General features: G+C 40.6%; 1 protein-coding gene and 1 non-coding gene across 9 annotated transcripts in view; both read right to left on the bottom strand.

Moving 5' to 3' along the window:
* The window catches only part of srpk2 (SRSF protein kinase 2), a 73,330-nt gene extending 56,326 nt beyond the window's left edge, over positions 1–17,004 (bottom strand). For 3 of the 8 annotated variants that reach the window (XM_037106436.1, XM_037106437.1, XM_037106439.1), the window contains exons 1-2: positions 16,885–17,004; positions 16,562–16,628 (exon numbers count right to left, since the gene is read on the bottom strand). In XM_037106436.1, coding sequence (XP_036962331.1) covers positions 16,562–16,628; positions 16,885–16,900 — 83 coding nt within the window. In that variant the 5' untranslated portion in view covers positions 16,901–17,004. Of the gene's footprint in view, positions 1–16,561; positions 16,848–16,884 lie in introns of those variants that run through there. The other 5 variants (XM_037106432.1, XM_037106441.1, XM_037106434.1 and 2 more) reach the window with 3 other exon arrangements.
* A 2,682-nt stretch (positions 17,005–19,686) lies between these two features.
* trnat-agu lies at positions 19,687–19,760 on the bottom strand. The gene has a single exon. It is a non-coding gene; the product is annotated as a tRNA-Thr (tRNA).
* Between the last annotated feature and the right edge of the window lie 128 nt (positions 19,761–19,888).

Here is a 19,888-nt window from a genome sequence, read left to right as displayed (position 1 = left end):
AATACCAGACATTATTACAGATTGAGCTTGGCAGTTAGTAAATCATATTTCAGGGTTGCCTTTCAGAAAGTATTATGACAGGCAATTTTATTTTGACTGACCCTCATGTGGCTCTTGCTCTGATCGATCTAGTGACCTCCGACCCTCCGGTTACAGAGAGGTCTGTCTAACCCCCAAGCACCAAATCAGAAGGCCCTTCTCCAAAGGTTCATTTTTTTTACAGAAGAGGGTCAAAATAAAAGTGGTGAAAGAGAATATCTGAATCACAAAAAACAGCAAGTCTTGTATTTATCATGGAAGACACACAGAATCTGGTGATTTCAATGAGGTCAAAGCTAAAGCATTCAATCATTTCCAGCTTGACAAAGAGAAGAAGGGGGAGAAAAGTAACCACAAAGAATCCTTTGACCACAAGACTAAATCCTGGGACATGGCTCCCCTCTATTGGACAAGATAAGAATTACACCCAATCCTGCATCCTGCACAGAGTGCACTCTTGACTTGATACAAGGCATTCGTAATGGGATACAAGGCTCAGGGGGGAAGTAATGAGCAGTGCTTTAGGAGGCCAAACAAACATATACAAAAAAATAACAAGGTGTTTTTTTCCGACAGTGAAGGCATGTTGAGAAGAGAAAATAGCACTGGCCACAAGCTGAGGAGGCGTTCAACAATGAGTGCCCTGTGTTTCCAGTGTGATTAGAGGCATGCAGCATGGTTGGCAGAGAGAGAGAGAGAGAGAGAGAGAGAGAGAGAGAGAGAGAGAGAGAGAGAGAGAGAGAGAGGCCGTCCTGTGGTCACCAGCGAGCGTCATGTCAACATAGTGAATGTGATAATTCAGTTAGCAGAGATACTGCTGTAATGGGGCCAAAATAGCCAGAGACTGGTGGTCAAATTTTTCCATGAGTTTAAATGTGAATTTATAGTCCTTCGCATTCAAACTAGATGGGGTCAAGCAGCAATCACGCCAAAGAGGCAGCCAAGAGACAAAACACAGACTGGAAAAATATGTCTGACAACTGGAAAAGCACAGAATTCCAATGTAACATCAAACAAGACTATGAAAACAGAATTATTCAGGACAGATTCAAAGACCTTTTAATTTAACAACAGTTATGCAAAACTGGTTCTTGAGGACTTAAAAACCAATCACAACTGGGGCTGATGGGAATTGCACCTGTGAGTTAGGATGAAAATCAGCAACATGCATAAACTTTGTTTAAGATCAAGTAATAATAAATATGCAAATATTGAGGCAGCCATACAAGCCCTTCTCTCCTTCCTCAGTTATCATGCTATGGAACTCTCGCAACCACCGCCAAATTGACACCAGTTAATCTGAGGGTAGGCAGCTAGCTGGGGCTTCATCTGTTTGGCCAACTGGTGCGAATGCTTGGCCTATACATCCAGGGCCCCATCTGACAGGTTAAATGTTGGCATGCTGAGTGTCATTGCATGGCACATGTTAATAAAATGATAATATTGATGAAAAGCCACAGAACCGCCAACTTTATTACAATCCATCTAAATTTCATGGCAATGCATTCAGTAGGTGTTGAGACATTTCATTCAGGAGTTGGGAACAAATTGGTGGACCGATGCCCTCTTGAATCACTGACTAAATTAAATTAAAAATAACCAAAGATGGAACGTGATAGGTACAATTCACTCAAGGAAACCAAGTATAAGTTTTTACTACTTTTCTTTCACTTCTGGACACAAATATTGCACCTTTTACTCCACTACATTTATTTGATAACATTAATGCTTGCCAGGTGATCAATTGAACTACAGTGTCTATCAGTGGCTGACTTCAACCAACCACATCAACAGTCAGAGGGTACTACCATCACCTCGAAAGAAGAACCACATCTTTTCCCCTACAGAAAAGCCTTAGCTGCAAAGTGACAACCGATGCCGATAATGCGAAAGATTCAGAATATTGGATACAATAATCAGCCAGGGCAATAATCAGATGATCCCGAGATTAAATGCTTTACAACAGCACCACTACATGTAAGAAAAAAAACTATTTTTTTGTACATTTAGATGGAATAACGGCACAACATTAAATAGGCTATTTCAGTTGTAATCGCAGATATCATGGATGGTAAACTCAGTGTATCTCCTTTTATTCACAAAAATTGCATCATTACACACCAACAAAGGTGTCATAGAATTGTGGATTTTATAATATAATCAATTCTGAATGCATTTTAGATTGTTTGATTTGGTTTATTTGACCAACTGGAGGTTTATCCACCATTTTACTCATAATTACTTGTTAGTCACTCACCCAGATGCTTCTAGATCTCAGATCTTTCCAGCCAGCTTTTTTCAAAACGGGGCTAAGTGAGGACATGAGACTGCTCAGTGTGGCCAATTAGTCAATGTTTACAATGGCAGCAGAAGCAGCAGCATTCTGGATAGAAATGAGCTGATGCATGGACTGTGAAGGACACAAATACACACAAAGAGTATACATACAGTATACACACTCTCCAGAGACCTGGGCTAGTGTGCTGTAGAGACAAACAAACACCTTGAGGCAAGATTGCAAGTGTGAGAAGCAGTGATTACAGCCGACACAAGCAATCCAACACCATAGAAATGAGTATTGATTCTGCCCTGTTGTACCTGTGTCCGCATTCATCATAATATCTGTGATCATCAGTGAGTGAATGGGGGGAAATGTTTGATGTGTTGCACTCCAATCCATTAAAGCACACTGACAACATGAGCAGCATATTGGTATCTCATCATCACAGGCTTTCTCTTCCAACTGAAACTGTTTCTACATTTTCCACACGGCTTTTGGTTTGTGTTTAACTTTTCCTACTTCTGAAGGGGGCAATTACTTTAAATCACTGGTGGTACTTCACTTTGTGCAAAAGCTATTAAACAGGGGGAGGGAGGAGATGGATTGTTTTTTTTCAAATGCGATCTGCAGTATCACGTTTTGTGCTGACACACTGGATGTACCGAGATAGTAACGACACAGACAAGCATATGGAAAAATTAACAAAGACAGCAATTTCCACTGCTCACATGTTGGAACTCCAATGTGTGTCCCCCTCACTTGTACAGTATGAGTTGGATTTAGTCCGAATGCGAAACATGGAGGTGAATTAAGGTGGAACGCTCCTAAAGCTTAGTTCAAAATAAACGCACAGACAATTTGTTGTTTTGTCATTTGTCATAATATTGACCTTTAAGTTGAAAAAGGAGCCTCATATAACAAACAATGCTAAAATAAAAAGCCGGAAAAGTCAAGTGAGATCTTGCGTGGATAGCTGTTGCTGGAAGATTGTAGCGTTCCACCTTAACTCTCCTCCATGTTATGTCGCATTTGGAGATGGACACTTCTCGCACTAGCGAGCTGAAAAACAACTGGTAACAGGAGTTGTTTAAAAACTTTCTTTTCAGTAAACTCTGTGTACACAAATAATGGTCTCAATCGAGTTCACGTATAGAGACCCAGGTGATACTATGAGCAAAGTTTCATGTTGTGTCGAGCCTTCTTAGTGTATCAAAAATAGCTATTTTTCATAGTATAATTATAGTATTGCCCCTAGCGCTCCCATTGAAAATGATTTTGACCGGAAAACGAAAATATAGTCAATCTTAAAAGTGATCATGGGTCATATCTGAGGCTATGTCCATATAACGATGAATCTATCAGATATGTATGAAAAGTCGGTAACATAATTATCTTGACAGGCAGAATCGGAGAAGTCAAGTCAAGATCAGAAGTGTTACCATAGAGAAGCATCCACTGTCATAAAGTCTGCTGCAACACTAGTTTGTGTGTTAAAATAATTCACAACCACAATTATGACAATCATGACATAGACAAAGCTCAAATAATTCATCAAAAATAACCATGCTTTGGGCGGTGCAACTGCATCACACTTTAAGAAGGAGAAATACCCAGACAGCAGCACTTCATGCATAAGGAAAGAGGAAATTAAGCTGCCAGTGTCACCTCACTTTCTGTCCCCTACATAAGTGTGAAAATGTAAAAAGAAAAAAAAAGGTATTATGTCTACTTTGTTTTAGTTGCCTGAGGTCTCAGTTAAAAACAAACTCTGTTTTTTGTTTTTTTGTTTATTTAAATGATAACGGGTGATGTAAAAGAAATATTATATCGGCATAAATACTAAATATTTTGAGAATTTGACATAACATCCATCAGAGACGTAATTTCATGATCGCAGACAGTTCCTCCTTGCCAAATAGCCAGAAGGTGGCAGTGGAGGGTGACTGTGTGGTGTTCAGCCTCCCCAACTGTGAGAAGCTCCTGTCCTCACAGAATTACATGCCCTATTAATGTCTTCCCTTCCTCCTTCCGTGATGACCCACTGGCCTGCAACTGCAGAGTTGGACTTGCACTTCAGAGGCATTACAGGGGAGGAACAAATCCTTGCCTCTTGTCCCTCATTGAAAACAAATCCTATTTGGACCACACACACTCTGAACATGCGAATCCCTCCTTTTAATTCACTCTTGTTCCATCTCCTCATTCAGTCTCATCGACTCGGTAGATTTGCTCGGATCTTGTGCTCTCCTGGCTAAGGTCCTGGGAAAGCAGGGGGAATATCCTTAACGAGCTCACACTCCCCTAGTCAGACAAACATCTCATTTGAAGGGCTAAATCCAATGGAAAAACCCCACCAGTCAGTTTCTACAACGAGCCACAAGTAGATTTAAGGAGCCTGATAAGTGTTGCTGGGCTGTCAGAGCTTAAAAAGAACAACCATTCAATTTGAGCCTTGTTAAGTGCTCAGTCCAGAGGCAACCTGATGGCTCACAAAACCAGCACACCTATAACTAATGGCTGTTGAAAAGGTGAGTTTGAACTGGGAGCGCTTCCTACTTATACACCTACTTCTGGCCTACTTCTACAGTATATTGAATTAGCCAGTCAGCCAGCAATAATACTGGTACTGTGGCCACCAGGGAGGAAATCATTCCCACTTAGACACCACAGAGGAAGCAGCTTACATCATTTTACAATTCAGTATATTTCATTGAATGATCTGTGAGGATCAGTCTGACAGCATGAGTCTATGTCCATTAATCTCAGTTCTATTCCTGGTTGGGATATTCATTCTAACATTGTAAGATTATTGACAAAGAAATGAAAAATGTAGTCACAAATCAAGATTAATTTTAACTCTGAAACATCAAGTTTTACAGACTGTATCATGAGCTCCTATATGTAGCTAGATGACATTAAAACACATCACAGCTGCATTTAAACAGTTTTCCTTCTGGATTATAGTTGCACAAATCAATTAACATCAATGATGAATCAATTAAATGACTGTCACCTGACTCTGCAGTTCCCAGCAGCTCGATGGGGCAGCATCTATCAGCTTTGGTCTATAAAACCCCATGTATGCTACCTCCCTAGCATCAAATGGCAGACAATCCAACAACAAAAAAGGCAATTACTTGATTGATACTGACAGCATTGTCGGTTCTGGCTTTTGGTCTGATTTTTTGTTAATTCCCTCATTCCTGATCAATGATGGGCAAGTCGAGCTGGCTGTAGCTTGTGAGATAGCTGAAGAAAAAGTCTATGGCTTATCTCGAATGAGAATATGTTTTCATTTAGGATTTCTTAGATTTTGTGTGCAGCACCAGCACTTTCACACCAAGTGTGCCCAAGTTGAGGGTCCTCTGGCAGAGCGTGCACTGTGCTTCAAATTCATTATTTTACAGCTTTTAACCAACTGCATTCTGGATGTTCAAGCCAACACTTGTTAAATTTACACTTTCCCAGAACTGGTGAAGTGTGTGGCGATAAATTCCGACCGGGCTGTTGACAAAATGCCACTTACGTTCCTGGTTACTTCAGACAGAAGTAAAACACACGGAATTAACTGTGAATCTCACCAAGACATTTCACGTAGCAAAAACAAAATAGCAAAAAAGGCAACAACAGAAGTGGTAAATGAACATACATATTTAAGACCTAACTAAATGTAATTTAAGACTTTTTAAGGCCTTAATTTTAGATACATGAATTTAAAATGCATTCTGCATCACTGCAACAGTTACATTTCTGGGGGATGGTGCACATCGTTATAGCAAGGTACCACAAATTGACAGAACACCAGCATAGACAAACAGCAATGATAATCTGAATATCACACCTACATTCATCAGGTGACCAGAAACACAACTCCAAATCAATGATAATGTAGCTGGATGTGTAAATAGGAAACAGTTTTGCAAGCAAGGGTTTAGTCAATTGTCAATTTCACAAGATACGTGACAATATGACAATGCTGTATTTAAAGCTTGTTATGCTGCAAGTGGTCATAACATCAATTAATACAGATGTAAACAAAATGCAGGCACATATGATATGGTGATATGAAAACAAGAGCAATCAAAATAAAGATTTTAACTGTTACAATGTATACATTTGCTCAACTGTGACTATACAGTCGAGTGCTGCAGTATGACATATTGTTGGTTCCACCTCACAATCCTGACATGACAGATGGTGGGTGTGGATGGTTTCTCCGTGGCCTTCATAACAAAGTGTAAGACACAAATACACATCTCACTCTGGTCCCTACCCTGTATCAAGCTGCTAAGGAGAAGCTGTGTAAATTGTTGTCCCGCAGGTCTGACTTGGAATGACACATTTCAAAGGTTGCGACTGACTCTGGATAAACATAACATACTCAACCCAAACATAGACCTGTAGCAGTCTACATAGGTTATATTTGTATGTAAATGGGAATTTTGAGCTCTCAAACCTGCTTCTACATTCAGCTGTGTGCCATTCAGCGACCTATGCGTTTTCCCCCATGTGTCTAACGCAGCAGTTTTTACAAACCCTCATTTCCTGCCTTCAGCTGCCCTGTGGCATCCTCTAATAATTCGCCCTCTCCACTTTCCATACTCACTCTCTCCATCCCCGGCTTTCCTGTTGCTATTGGTCGGTCAGACACGTGCTCACACATGCAAACTCTCATTTTCACCCTGTCAGTCCTCCTCTCTCTTATTCTCTCTTCATCTTTTGCTCCATCTCTCCAGCTTTCAGCATGCCCCTCGCTGTTTCTCCCCCTTTTTGTCTCCCTCACTCTCTCACTCTCTCTCCCCTTCTCTCTACATGCAGCTCACATGCTCTGCTCTCAGCACCCGCCATCAGCTCCATCTAGCCGGGCTGCAGTATTGATGAAGGAAGCACTACTGAGTATTACAAATCTGCCTGACAAAGAGGGACTCTATACCATACATTACATATAAGTCATCAATCCACCATGGCTTACTCCTTTACCTAGGACATCTGGCCAAATCTAAGACACAAGGCCATTGGTGTTTATCCGGAGCTACAGTAGATGGACTCCTCGGGGGGAATCTATTAAGTTCATTAACAGGGAACCTTTCGCTGACCACTTAGTAATGCACAGAGGATCATTTGTCTTAACAGCAGGCTGATCTTATACACGACCAAAACCAAAGATAAATAAATATTTTGCCATCAAGCTCAAAGATCGCCTAAAAGCAATAGTTTGACATTTTGGGAAATGTCATAACTGTTTGTTGAACATGAAGCTCGACTAAGCAGCTTGTTTTATAGCTTAGGATAAATTCAGGTAAGACGATTTGCATTTTACAAGGCAGCTGTGTGTCAACAACCAGCTGCTGGTTGGAGCTTCATGATAACAGACAGATTTTAGGATGGGCGATATGATAAAAAAAAAATCTGGATATGGATCTACTTATTTGCAATCACAATCAAAAATGTACAGTGTGACTGGCACTGTAGACTATACCCAGACTTTAAATAGCTTGTGAATTTCTTCTTTTGCACCTTTAAAAACACAATATACAAGAAAGCTCTATTTTGGCACACGCTTCTCAGCCGCCATGCCATTAGCTATTACTCACATAACATGCTGCATTATTTACAACACATCATCAAAGGAAGAGCCTTGTAATGTAATTTGTCTAATCAGCACAGCCATCAAGTTGGCTTTATCAGTCTACTGATATCTTGATGTGGTTGGATCTGCTGGTCAATGAGGTTATGTGAAGTTTGGAAACACAAGCACAAGGACAATAAATACGAGATCTCTACAATTCACCTTAAATTAGATTATTGACAACGTCAAGAATGTAGCAGCCCATATTTGTGAAAAAATATCCCCGATGTAACATTAGTCTCTCTTAGTCTACACTGAAAAACGTAACATTAATTTCTGTAGAGTCTGCTGCGCAGGTATGGCTCCATGCAAAATGGTGACGTACTCCCCGGTGTGGTTGGTGGAGGCTACTCAGCCATCAGCAACTATTCAGCCAATAACAATAGATTGTAAAAGGTTAATCAGCAGCCCTGACTGATCGGTTGACCTCTAATGTTATATAACAGTGTATGTACGTATGTGTTAATTTATCGATGTAATTGACAGTGGTTTTGTATGCAGCTCTATGTTAACTGACTATGTTGATTTCTTCACAAACCTTCTTCAGATTTATAAATTGTTAACACTAAAAATCCTCAACAAGTCATTTCAATCTTAACAGACTCCAGCTTCGGCTTTCTCCCTGATGATACCAGTGAATAGTCCCTGTCTCGTCTCTGTACAGTGTTCCAGCCAGCTGCCTGCTCTCATCTTCATTCAAACACGACATACAGGCTGGGTGAACCCCCTGACAAAAACCAATGCAGTTTACAGTGCAATGTGTGGAAACATCAGTCGGGCTAGAGCCAGCTCATTTCATGCAGAAAGGTCCCCAGCGCTCAGACGGGCACTGCAAGCTGACAGATATATAACCCAGGAAGAGTATTAGCATTTAGACTCACTAGTGCTCTGCCTGGGAAACTTATGACTAATGAATGTTTTTATTCTGGTGTCGCTTTATATCACTTTCACACTCACAACCCTAGCATGTTTTGGTATGCTGTTCCAGATTAATTTATTTCTATCTAGGAGGAAAACTCACACCAAAGCCTCGGCCAATGAAACTTGTTATGAGCCGTCAGTATCTAATATGAGAAGCAGACACATTTACAATCTGTATTTAACAAAACAGCTCAAACGTTTGATCTTTAATCGAGGGTGGACTGTTGGGTCGACCTGAGAAGATGCATTTGGTAAAAGGTCAATAAAAGGACTGCAAGTGTTCAAAACTCCTTCAGTCATATATATCTGTACCTGAGGCTCCATTTTTTTAAAGCGCTGAGTATAGAAAACCTTATTTTGCAGTCATTACAAAGGTACTCCCTCTAATCTCTGCCCTAACTACTGCATCATTGTTGTGCCTGTAATCATGGTGACGAGGGCTCGCTCCGTTATTATTGCCACTGCTCTACTAGAGTCCTACAGCCACTGTTTCTATGGCAACATGCACAACAAAGTGCATGATGGTCCATTTATTTTAAGTGACAGCCCAAACACAATAAAAGGGTGAGATGATGAAGTGAGGAAAATAAATGACAGTGTGAAAGCCATGAACCGTGACTGAACAAATCCAGTCAGAGAAAAGAGGCCGGCTCCCGCGGCAACTTGCAAAGCACTTGTGTTTTTGTTGGTGTTAAAGAATTCCAAGGAAAAGCAAAGTAGCAGAGTGGAGATCAAAATCTGACTTCTAATGGCATTTACCTCGTAAGAAGAACCCAAACATGTCTATAAAGGCCTCTGCTTCAGGTTCAACTTGTTACAAGAAGAAATCTTCAAACACATATCAACTTTCATTTTCTTCTTTTTTATTTGCACGAAACACGAAACTCGTCCACCAGATTGCATCACACAGCCACCTGCATAGACAATGAACTGAAAGCAGTGGTCACATACCATAATTGACAAACCATGGACAGGCTGTGGTAGTGACTTATTAATCACAACATAGATTTTTATCAACTATACTGCAAGTTCCTTTTTTTCTTATCAGCTGAAATATACATAACCTGATACATGTGCAATTAGCTAATACTGAATGTATCTGACCAGCTCTGTCACAGAGCAGGCTAGCTATGAGTACGTTAGAAAGAGAGTACGAAAGGATGCGATGATCACATCATTCGTCGATCAACTGCAAATAATTTACTTGCTATTTTGACAACTTATTTTATAACTGTTTAAATAAAAACACCTAACTGCCCCCATTTCAGTTGTGAGCATCTGTGATGCTAAACTGATAATCTTTTGGTTTTGGAGTGAAAACAAGACATCTGAAATGGTCATCTTGAGCTTAAGGAAATTTAGGATTCTTTCAAGACAAAAATTAGATTTGGTTCCTCAACCTGTTCGATAATACAAAGATGACTTTGGCCTTGAGATGAGCCCATGCGAGTAGGAACAGGTTTAGTGTAAGCTCATTACCAATAGGCTTCCAATGCCTCAACTCCTGTCATATACTGTATCTGTCTCTTACAAATACAGATTGACTCACATATAGACACACACACACACACATGTGCTTACAATAACAGTAACCAGATCAGCGAGATGGAGACACAAATCTGGCGATGAAATAAAGAGATAAGATCAGGTTACGATGTGCAAGTGATAAAGCCTCAACCTCAAAGGACAACAAGCGCAAAAGTTGGACGATAACAAGAGAAGGTGTATCAAAGTGAACTAAGTATGAACTTTTCTTTGGGCCACAACCAAGTTCAAAGCATCTCCTACTAGTACTCCTACAGACCCTCACATCGATACCTGCACACGCACACACACACACACACACACACACACACACACACAGTCAATATTGTGCTATTTTTGCACACGACTACAAGAACAAAAAATACCATAGCACAATTGTGTTTACAAATCACAACTGGTTTCTCTGAATGCTGTTGGCATCGCCCCAGCCTGGTACGTTGTTGTTGCGTTTGGTCAACACAGTGAACAGAAGTGCTGAAGCTGGAAAAAAGGCTTTGAAGACCAGACTTGTAGCTGCGAGGCCATAGATCGGTTTCATGCTAACAAATGTGATGCTGTTGGTGCTGATGATGATCTCAGACGTCAAAGCAACACTGAGCATGTGTTCCCTCTCAAAGAGCACATGAATCAGCTGCAAACATATCACGCTGCTTTTGTGAAAAAAGTGAAATTGAGAAAGTCCTGAAGCACAACATTCATCCACTCAGTCACTGTCAGTCTCATCTGATCAGTGGTGTCTGAGATACCGTGACAAATAAAAGATGACTGATCCATCATCCCCCCAATAGATTCAGAAAATAAACAACTGTCAATGTGTCATCCCTTGAGTGAATCTGCCAATAGAATATTTACATTTGCATAATCCAATCATAAATGTTACAGGTTCATATCATTACATGTCCCTTTTACAGCCTCAGAGAGCTAGTTCACCACCTAATATTAGCTCATTATCACCAGACCAAAAGTATAGCTGAAGCTGATGGGAATGGCATTGACATTCAGGGGATCACCGAAGACAGTAGAACTGATCATGTAAGAAAAATCATACCTCTATAGCAAATATAGCATTAATCCATCAGGTGGTTGTCAAGATATCTGCTCAAAACCTAAAAATGTTAAGCTACAGGTGACGCTATACGAGAATCAGTCTGATCAGTCAGTAGAAGTCATTGTCTGGGCACCATGAATGTCTGTACAAAACTTTAAGGTTTGAGACGTTTCAATCCAGTGCGGACTGAGCTTACCAACTACTGTGGCTAAACAACAGATCCGTATAATTAACCTCAATCCTCGAGACAAAATGAGAGGTGCGTCATGAAAAGACCTAAAGCCTAAAGGCATTCAATCTTGATCAACAAAATCCAAGCAAAAAGAAGCTGCTGTGCTAGTTATGCTCTTTGAACAAAAATAACTGATCTCTGGAAGGTGCAGAGGAAATAGACACTTCTGTGTGACAAATGACTCAGATCAAAACCTGGCTCTTCAACTATAAACTTCAAGAAATACATCTCATGTATATAGGTCGAATCACTGCGACATCCCGCTTACAACAACAACAGACGCTTACTGGGACGACAGCTGGCAACTGATTTGCATTGCTGAGACGTGTGAAATTTCCAAACGTATTTAATTCTGTACTAACGTTAATGAAAGTGTTGTTATTCATGAGGAATAAACGCATTAAACATGCATTTTAGATGAATGAGATGTACACATTTGAAAAAAACATAACAAATTGCATGTAAGAGATGTGTGATGCAGCAGTTTTATTACCAGAAGTCATTTTAAAACACACATTGTGATTAGTGATTTGGACACTCTGAATTCCATAGACTGTATAAAGCATGGATGGATGTAGTCTCTGTGAGGTTCTGAGGAACTCAATGTGGAGGCATTGGCCACTGCCTGAATTGTCTTAACTAGAAGCAAGTCAGAGAATGGGCAAAGAGGTGGCGCGTGTTGGAGTTGAGGTGGGTGAAGGAAGCCTGGTTGCTGACACTTAAAGCGGCTATGCCTTTAACCTTGCATAAATTTAAGCCGTAATCTAATTTCAATGCATGAGTTGTATAAAAATGAACCCCCCCCCAGTACAGTCATGAATGGGGAAATTAGCAATATTGACCAAAAACAACTGGCTGTAAACATACATAGTTCTGCTGTGCAGTTGGGCATCTATGGGGACTGACTCACTTTTGGAGCCACCCTCAAATGGCACTTCCATGAGTTCAGTGAAGGCTGATGGAGGTTGGCATGTGGGCCCTATACATCCTCTGTGCACCTCCAACACACAATTTGAAATATCTTACCTCATGACATTAGTTCTTAGGACAGCGTTGGTGTGTACAGACCTTTTGCGTAATTTGTTGTCATGTCTCTAATGCTGACTCTTATAAATCCCCCAGCCCAATAAAATACACATAATATTAAATGGTTTTGCTGAACTATTTATTTAACTCACGCAAGTCCACCATGACTATACCAAACGTCACCCTGAGGAGAGGATTTTTCGAGAAGAATAACTAAAAACACTGATGCGGATATGCTTTGTGGTGCTAATATAATCAGAGCAAACATACCAATGTAATCAACAACATCACAAACACACAAACCCTCCTGTGTCTTCCTAGTAAGAGCTCAGCATGACACCATGATCTGTTCCTCTAAGCTTCAGTAAAAGCTCTCCTCCTTCTGTGCTTGTTGGCCAGACTGAGCAAGGTCAGGTCAGATGTCACACAGTTGGGGGGTTGAGGAAGATGGGGAATGTTTTCATGTTTGCATGTATGTGTATGTGTGCCTTAATGAAATACTTCAAACATGGGAAGTTCTATCAGCTTTAATCACAAGAGATCAAAGTCAAGAGACAGGACACATACTGGACCATTTTTCCTGCTAAGTACACATCGCTCTGAATGTAAAGGCCTATTTGTGGTGCTATGTGCGTGTGTGTGTGTGTGTGTGTCTTTGTTGGAGTTTCTGAAGACACAGCTCAATTGAACTGGGTGAAGCCCTTCAGCAGAAGCCTGGCAAGACTCTGGATCAACGTAGATCACAGCCTTTAATAATGAACTTCCTCTTTGAAAGTGAGAAAGTGTATAGGGCGCACTCACACTTAGCCCACTTGCTCTGTAACGTGCTGAAGCACTATTGACCCTCCTGCCCAGTCCCTCCCACTGGCCCAATGTGGAACTGAGCACGGTTATCTCTTGTACATACATCATTACATTGTAGCACGTTCACAGCACAATGTAGAACAACAGAGAACATGACTTTAGAGTCTTTTTTGTGGCTTATTATGTCGTTTTTGTCATAAACAGCTCTCATGTCTCCGTATTACTTGATTATGCAAGGCCCTATCATACACATGATTACACTTAATGTCCACGTTGTGCCCCCGTGCTCGTGCTTGCGCATCAGCAACCATACTGTGCCGAAGCACACCTCTGCCAAGCATGACAGGGCCAAGGAAGTGTAACGTGCCTGAGCATGGTACAGAGCACTGAGACTAGTCAAACAAACTTGACTTTGGGGGTCAAGCGTGCTTAGGCATGGTACGATTGCCTAGCCTAAGTGAGTGAGAAATGTGAGAAAAGTCAACTGTCAAAGAAAGACAGAGTGTGCTCGTGGGTGTGGGTGGATGTGTGTGTGAGACAGCAGGTCAGAGACTAATGCTGCAGCTGTACGTGAATCTTTTGAGATTTAACTTGATGATAAATCCTAGATTTTAATCATGATTGATACCACTGAGTGTTCTGTCAGGTGTTATTTCTTTCCCAACACCCATGAAAACATGCTGTTGTATGCTGCCAATCATTATCATTTTATATGATGCTATAATTGAGTAGCCAGAACTCTAATTAATAGCCGTGACCGAATCTCATAAACTGAGATACAATTGTTCCACAATATGTAATCATACATTAGATGCACTGTATTGATAGGAATCAAATAAAGAGTACACATACATAATTCAACATGTGAAACAGTTTTCCAGCCTTTCACTGATGCTACTAATAAAATCTGAATAACAGGCCGACATCTGTGATTGAAGAATCAACGAGTATGAGTTATTCTATATAAAAGATGGAAAACATACAAAAATGGTACAAACTGAAGACTCATTATTGACCTCGGAAATAGCCGTTTGGCAAAAAGGTCCAAGTACCAGAAATATTCCCAAACGTTCATCTTTGGGTCTATATCTCTTTACGGAGATGTAAATACCGAAGAACAAAGTAACATTTTCAATGTTTTTCTGATTGATGGATGGACATTTCTATATGTGAAATGTACACTTTCACATATGAATAACAAACATTAAAATCATGACATTTGACTCTCCACATGTAAGTTCCCAATTCACATATTTTCACATGCCACTGGCTATTATCACACTCAAACTAACTGGCCTTTTTTTCCAGAAGTGGATCCGAAATTCCACATGTGGTAACAGCTGCAGATCGCACAGATGATAACAACCGGAGCACCTCAGTGACAACAACCTAAAAAAACAACCTTGTTCTCAGAATTTTTTTGTCAAACTATAAACTGATCCCATGAAGTTCATTGCCTTGAGATAACTGTTCATCCATCATATTCACGGTGTTTACAGTGCAGTTGAATTAAATCAGGCCTGAAGTTTCATTTTTATGAACATGTGAAAACATCTGCTGGTATGAGCTGATGCAATCTGCTGTGGTTGGCAGTTCGCTGATTCACAGAAAACCAAGCAAGCTTTTAGCGTCGCAAAAGTGAGAATGTGATGTTTAATTGATCAAATGTCATATAATTTGAGGGCTCGGGTTATTCAAAGCTATTTTGGGCATTGCATTGGGCTGAAAATAAACAATTTCTTTTAACCTTTCTACATGATTAATCTATTGATCGAGTAAAGAGTGACCAGATTAATCAGTAATGAATGTAATGGTTAGTTGTAGCCTTACAGTGTTGTGAATAAATTCAAGAATAATCTTGATTCAGGAGTCAAGAGTCAAGAGTCATTTTATCAGAGTCTCTCATCTTCTCTTCCTGCCTAATCCTCATCAGAGTTAAGCCCTACTGTATATTTCCCAGCATACACCAGGCAGAAACCAAGACCAAGTCCACAACATGTCACCAACCTCAGGACCACCACTGGATTCAGTCTTTATTTGCCAGATAGCTGCAGATTTATTTCACCATTGGCATGATGTTCATCGTGTTTTAAGACATAAAAGGTTTCAATAATGGACTTTTTTTTCATGCACGCATCTGTTTGTTGTATTTCAGTGTGCAGGTGTTTGGGAATTCCAGCACATTCCTGCAGCCCCCTGGGGTGGCCGCATGGTTGGTATCACCTAATTGATGCCTTCTTCGGCTGCCAGTGACGTCGCTCCAATAGCATCATGCCATGAAGAAAAAGCCCCCACTCCCACTCCCCCCACCCACCCACCCACCCCAACTCCAATTCGCATGCACTTTACAGAGCCACTGCGCTGCTCACACGCACGCCGGGGAAATCACGCCAAAAACACCCGTGCGTCGTCCCTGCAAAGACCGCCAGACAAAACGACATGCACACACCTGGAGACAATGTTCCTACAAAAGTTGCATAATCAAACACCATGTGAGAGATTTCTCAAATGGACCAAAAATAGATTGATGGATTGTGTTTTTACTCCTCATCCGCCTGGCAGTGCCATCACTAGTGCAAAAGGAAAGGAAGGAAATGAACTGTCACATCTGTCAAACCCCCTTTTTTTACCCAACCAAACCAGTTCAATAATCAATCAGGGGGGGCCATCAGACACAGAGCAGAATTATTAGGTATGAAGCTGATGAGCTGTGGATGTAAATGTTGCAGGGAGTCAAGTGGGAGGCGGGGGGGATCCGTGGGGAGCTCATCGTCCAGAGACACCCAGTCTGACTCCTCCGACGTAAATGGCAACTTCCCACATTACACAGCAGCGCGTCTGTTGGATGAAAATACACGCCTTTCGCCATATGTGCGCACAGTCTATACCGCCGACGCACCGGCAGCAGCGCCGGCGTCACACGGAGAGGAGACCCGCTGCCAACAAGCCAAACCCCGGCAAACAAACACTTCACGTCCACTCTCACTCTCACTACGTCGCACTGTCACCGGCCGCCACCGCCGCCGCCCCGCTTACCTCCGATTATGACCCGCTCTGTCTTTCTTCCCCTTCGGCCTCCTTTTTCTGGCCTGGATGGCCATCACTGCCGGGGTGAGGTTGCGTTTATCCACGGGCATGACCGACGTCCGAGTCCGAGTCCGGGGAAGGGTGTAGGGCAGGGGGGAGAGAGAACAAGCACACATCATAAGGCTCTGAGGCTGGCTGGCGCGGGTCATTTAGCGTCTCTTTAGCACGTTCCCCGGTAAGCTAGCTACACACGTAACTTCCTCCACCTCACACATTCATATAGAAGCAGGAGTGCAGTGACATGTCCGAGTGTGAGGCTGAGGGATACGCACCTTTCCTGGAGCTCATGTTTCCTCCTCTTCCCCTCAGCAGGAGCGGGCAGCTCGCTAGCAGCAGCAGCAGCCGGAGTCTCTCTCTCTCTCTCTCTCTCTCTCTCTCTCTCTCTCTCTCTCTCTCTCTCTCTCTCTCTCTCGCTCTCACGCGCGCGCGCATACACACAGCCACAACCTCTACCTACAGAGGGCACGCGCTCCCTCTGTCGTCTGAGGCGGGAGTCGCGTGCAGCCCTACACATTTCTACTTTGATTTAAAGTTTAACATCAGATTTTAATTGGTTGCAGGCTCTTTCTAATGAGTCCATGTGTCTTTAGTGGAATGACATCAAATGTCAAAGCTGTAACAATTGGAAATGTTTGTTATAAAAAAAAAAAGAAAAGAAATGTCAGATAGATTTATTATTGGCTGATATTGGGAAATTTGTATTATCGTCTATTTATCAGTATTTGTGAAATATTAACCGATGAATATGGTGATATAGCAGCAGTTAGCATTTTTGCACATCTTCCCTCCTCTCAAAGTCAGTGACTTTTTCAAATTGGTTTTCAGTTAAATGCCTGAAATACGGTCCTGTGGTTACCACAGGATTAAGATATTCACGACTAATGTCACAATTTCGTTAAAAAGCATGCACATGTCAAAGACAGTGATTGCTAACAAAAGGCTAGACTAGACTCTAAGTTTGACATTAAATATCATTGCACTGAACACAGAGACTCATCTACTCACTTGTCTGTCTTTTTCAGGTTGCCTTCAGTTGTAAATTATTCTCATTCTAATTTTACAACGTGTGCATTGATCAGATTTTAGAAATTGTGTATAGTAAATGTGTTGTAACTTGTAAACGTGGTGATGTTTAATACAGCTGCAATGTAGTCTGTTCATAGCCTAACATTAGCCTATTAAATTCCTACAATTTGATTTACACTTGTGAAAACACAAATGTTCAATTTTTGTGGAGGGTACCAGGGTGATGCTATACTTCTGGGTTAGCCATCAAAAATAATTAATCCCTTTACTACTCTATAGACTACAGGCTACAGATATAGATCATACAGATAAATGATCATCTACACTTGGCTATTGTCACTTTACTATAAATTAATCGATATACAAGTTGTAAAGTTAGAGTCGGAAAAGTTTAAAACTAAAATCAGCCTGTGAAGTAATTCAACCATTTCAGCTACAATTTTTAAAACTCCTAAATGCTTTTTAATTAAAATGTGGGGTATTAACTGCTCTATTTTATGTCATAAACCAAAACCTCTGTTAACTACAGACCTTATTTCAGGCATTTAGCACTGCTAACTTATTTCCAGGTTTCAGGGCTTTCTCTATTGCTCTACAGCTCATTGTGCAATGCATGGTCTACAAGGGTTTGAGAGGAGGAAAGGAGTCTGTTGTATGTAATATTGTTAATGAGTAGCCTTTGACCACTGTAAAATGTATTTTGCAGGATTATTTTAATTTATTTCATTAAAAAAAATACATGTGTTGTTAACATTTTCTAAACTTAAGTACATAATCTTTTTTCCATCTATCAATTTCTTCTTATTGTTTGAAGCCATAGGGAGAGCTTTTGTTGTTAATGTGAATCATATTTAATTATAATTCAAAATGAAAAGGGTGGATCTCACTAATGGCCCTGACTAGATCCAGCTGTGGAAATTGCCAAATAAACTGACATGGAGTGTACAACTCCTGAGCTAGGCTATGTTCTACAAAGCATCCACAGTATGTATCAGTACAAAATTTTGGTAGCGAGCCCAGGATGCTGCTTCTATACTATTTTTAGTGTTTTTATTGCTGTCTACAGCCTACTCTCTGCTTTATGTTTCTTCATCAAGATTTGTTGTATTTTTTACTTAGCTTGTGACGCTGCATTGCAACAGTGTTATTTCCACTAAGATAAACCATTAACATCATTACCATTTATTTTTGTCTTTCATGATGCAAAGAAAACTGTTCTGTTATTCTTGGTTAGTATGAGTAATAGCACCTAAGGGTCGTGGATGATTTGAAATTATTATTCCAGACCCCACTGCTCGGGGTGGCGTTGTATTTAAACAGATCTCCAACAGAGGAGAGAGTTTTAATTATTTAAAATATAGGTTGTTTATAGATGATATATCTGTCAAGAACACACATAGCTCCAGTGCAGTCCGAGCCTGAAATCACTAAAGACTTTTTACCAGAGTGCCAAGGTAAGCATCTATCACTAGAAGAATTATAAATATAAATCCCCAACCCCTTATGTGTTTTTGAAAATATTTAATATGTCAGGTAAGGGAGTATTGGAATAAAGTATCTGAAAATATTGCATACTTCCTTGAAATTACCAGATCTTAAATCTGTGTTCCTTTTCATGTATAGATAAAGGAGATATCTATCTTTAGAGTTGCACACTAAAACGATAACATAACATAACATTAAGTACAAGAGTAAACTGAAAGTGAACTTGAAAAGAAAAAAAGTAATGGTCAACCTATTGATAACTGTTTCAATTAACTGCTTTATCATTTTGTCTTATTTTATTTATGTATGTATCTAACTGTATAATTTAATCTATAAACCGTGGGCAAAAAGCTAAAGGTGCCTGCTATGCAGCTAATGTATAATGTATATTTTGTCATTTTCAGGAGTGACCTTGCATGGATGGACAAGCACACTATAATGTTTTAATAGTTTACTGTACAGTTCTACATGTACTCACCCTTCACTCTTTACTGGTCACGTGCAGGGAATACATAGTTAATTCACCATGAGTATCACATCGAAAGTAACACGCGCAGTGGAAAAGGCACCGCTGGGATTCGAACCCAGGATCTCCTGTTTACTAGACAGGCGCTTTAACCAACTAAGCCACGGCGCCGGTGAGAGGGCGCAATGTCCTATATTAGAAACACGGACAGTACATAATTATTACACGTGATCTAGAAGATATGCTATGGGTATTATTTGGAATAGTTTGTCGGTGCTTATGTATTTTTCTTGAATTTT

The sequence above is a fragment of the Acanthopagrus latus genome, chromosome 8 (assembly GCF_904848185.1).
Source record: "Acanthopagrus latus isolate v.2019 chromosome 8, fAcaLat1.1, whole genome shotgun sequence".
NCBI lineage: Eukaryota > Metazoa > Chordata > Actinopteri > Spariformes > Sparidae > Acanthopagrus > Acanthopagrus latus.
This window is presented reverse-complemented; position numbering and strand designations above follow the sequence as displayed.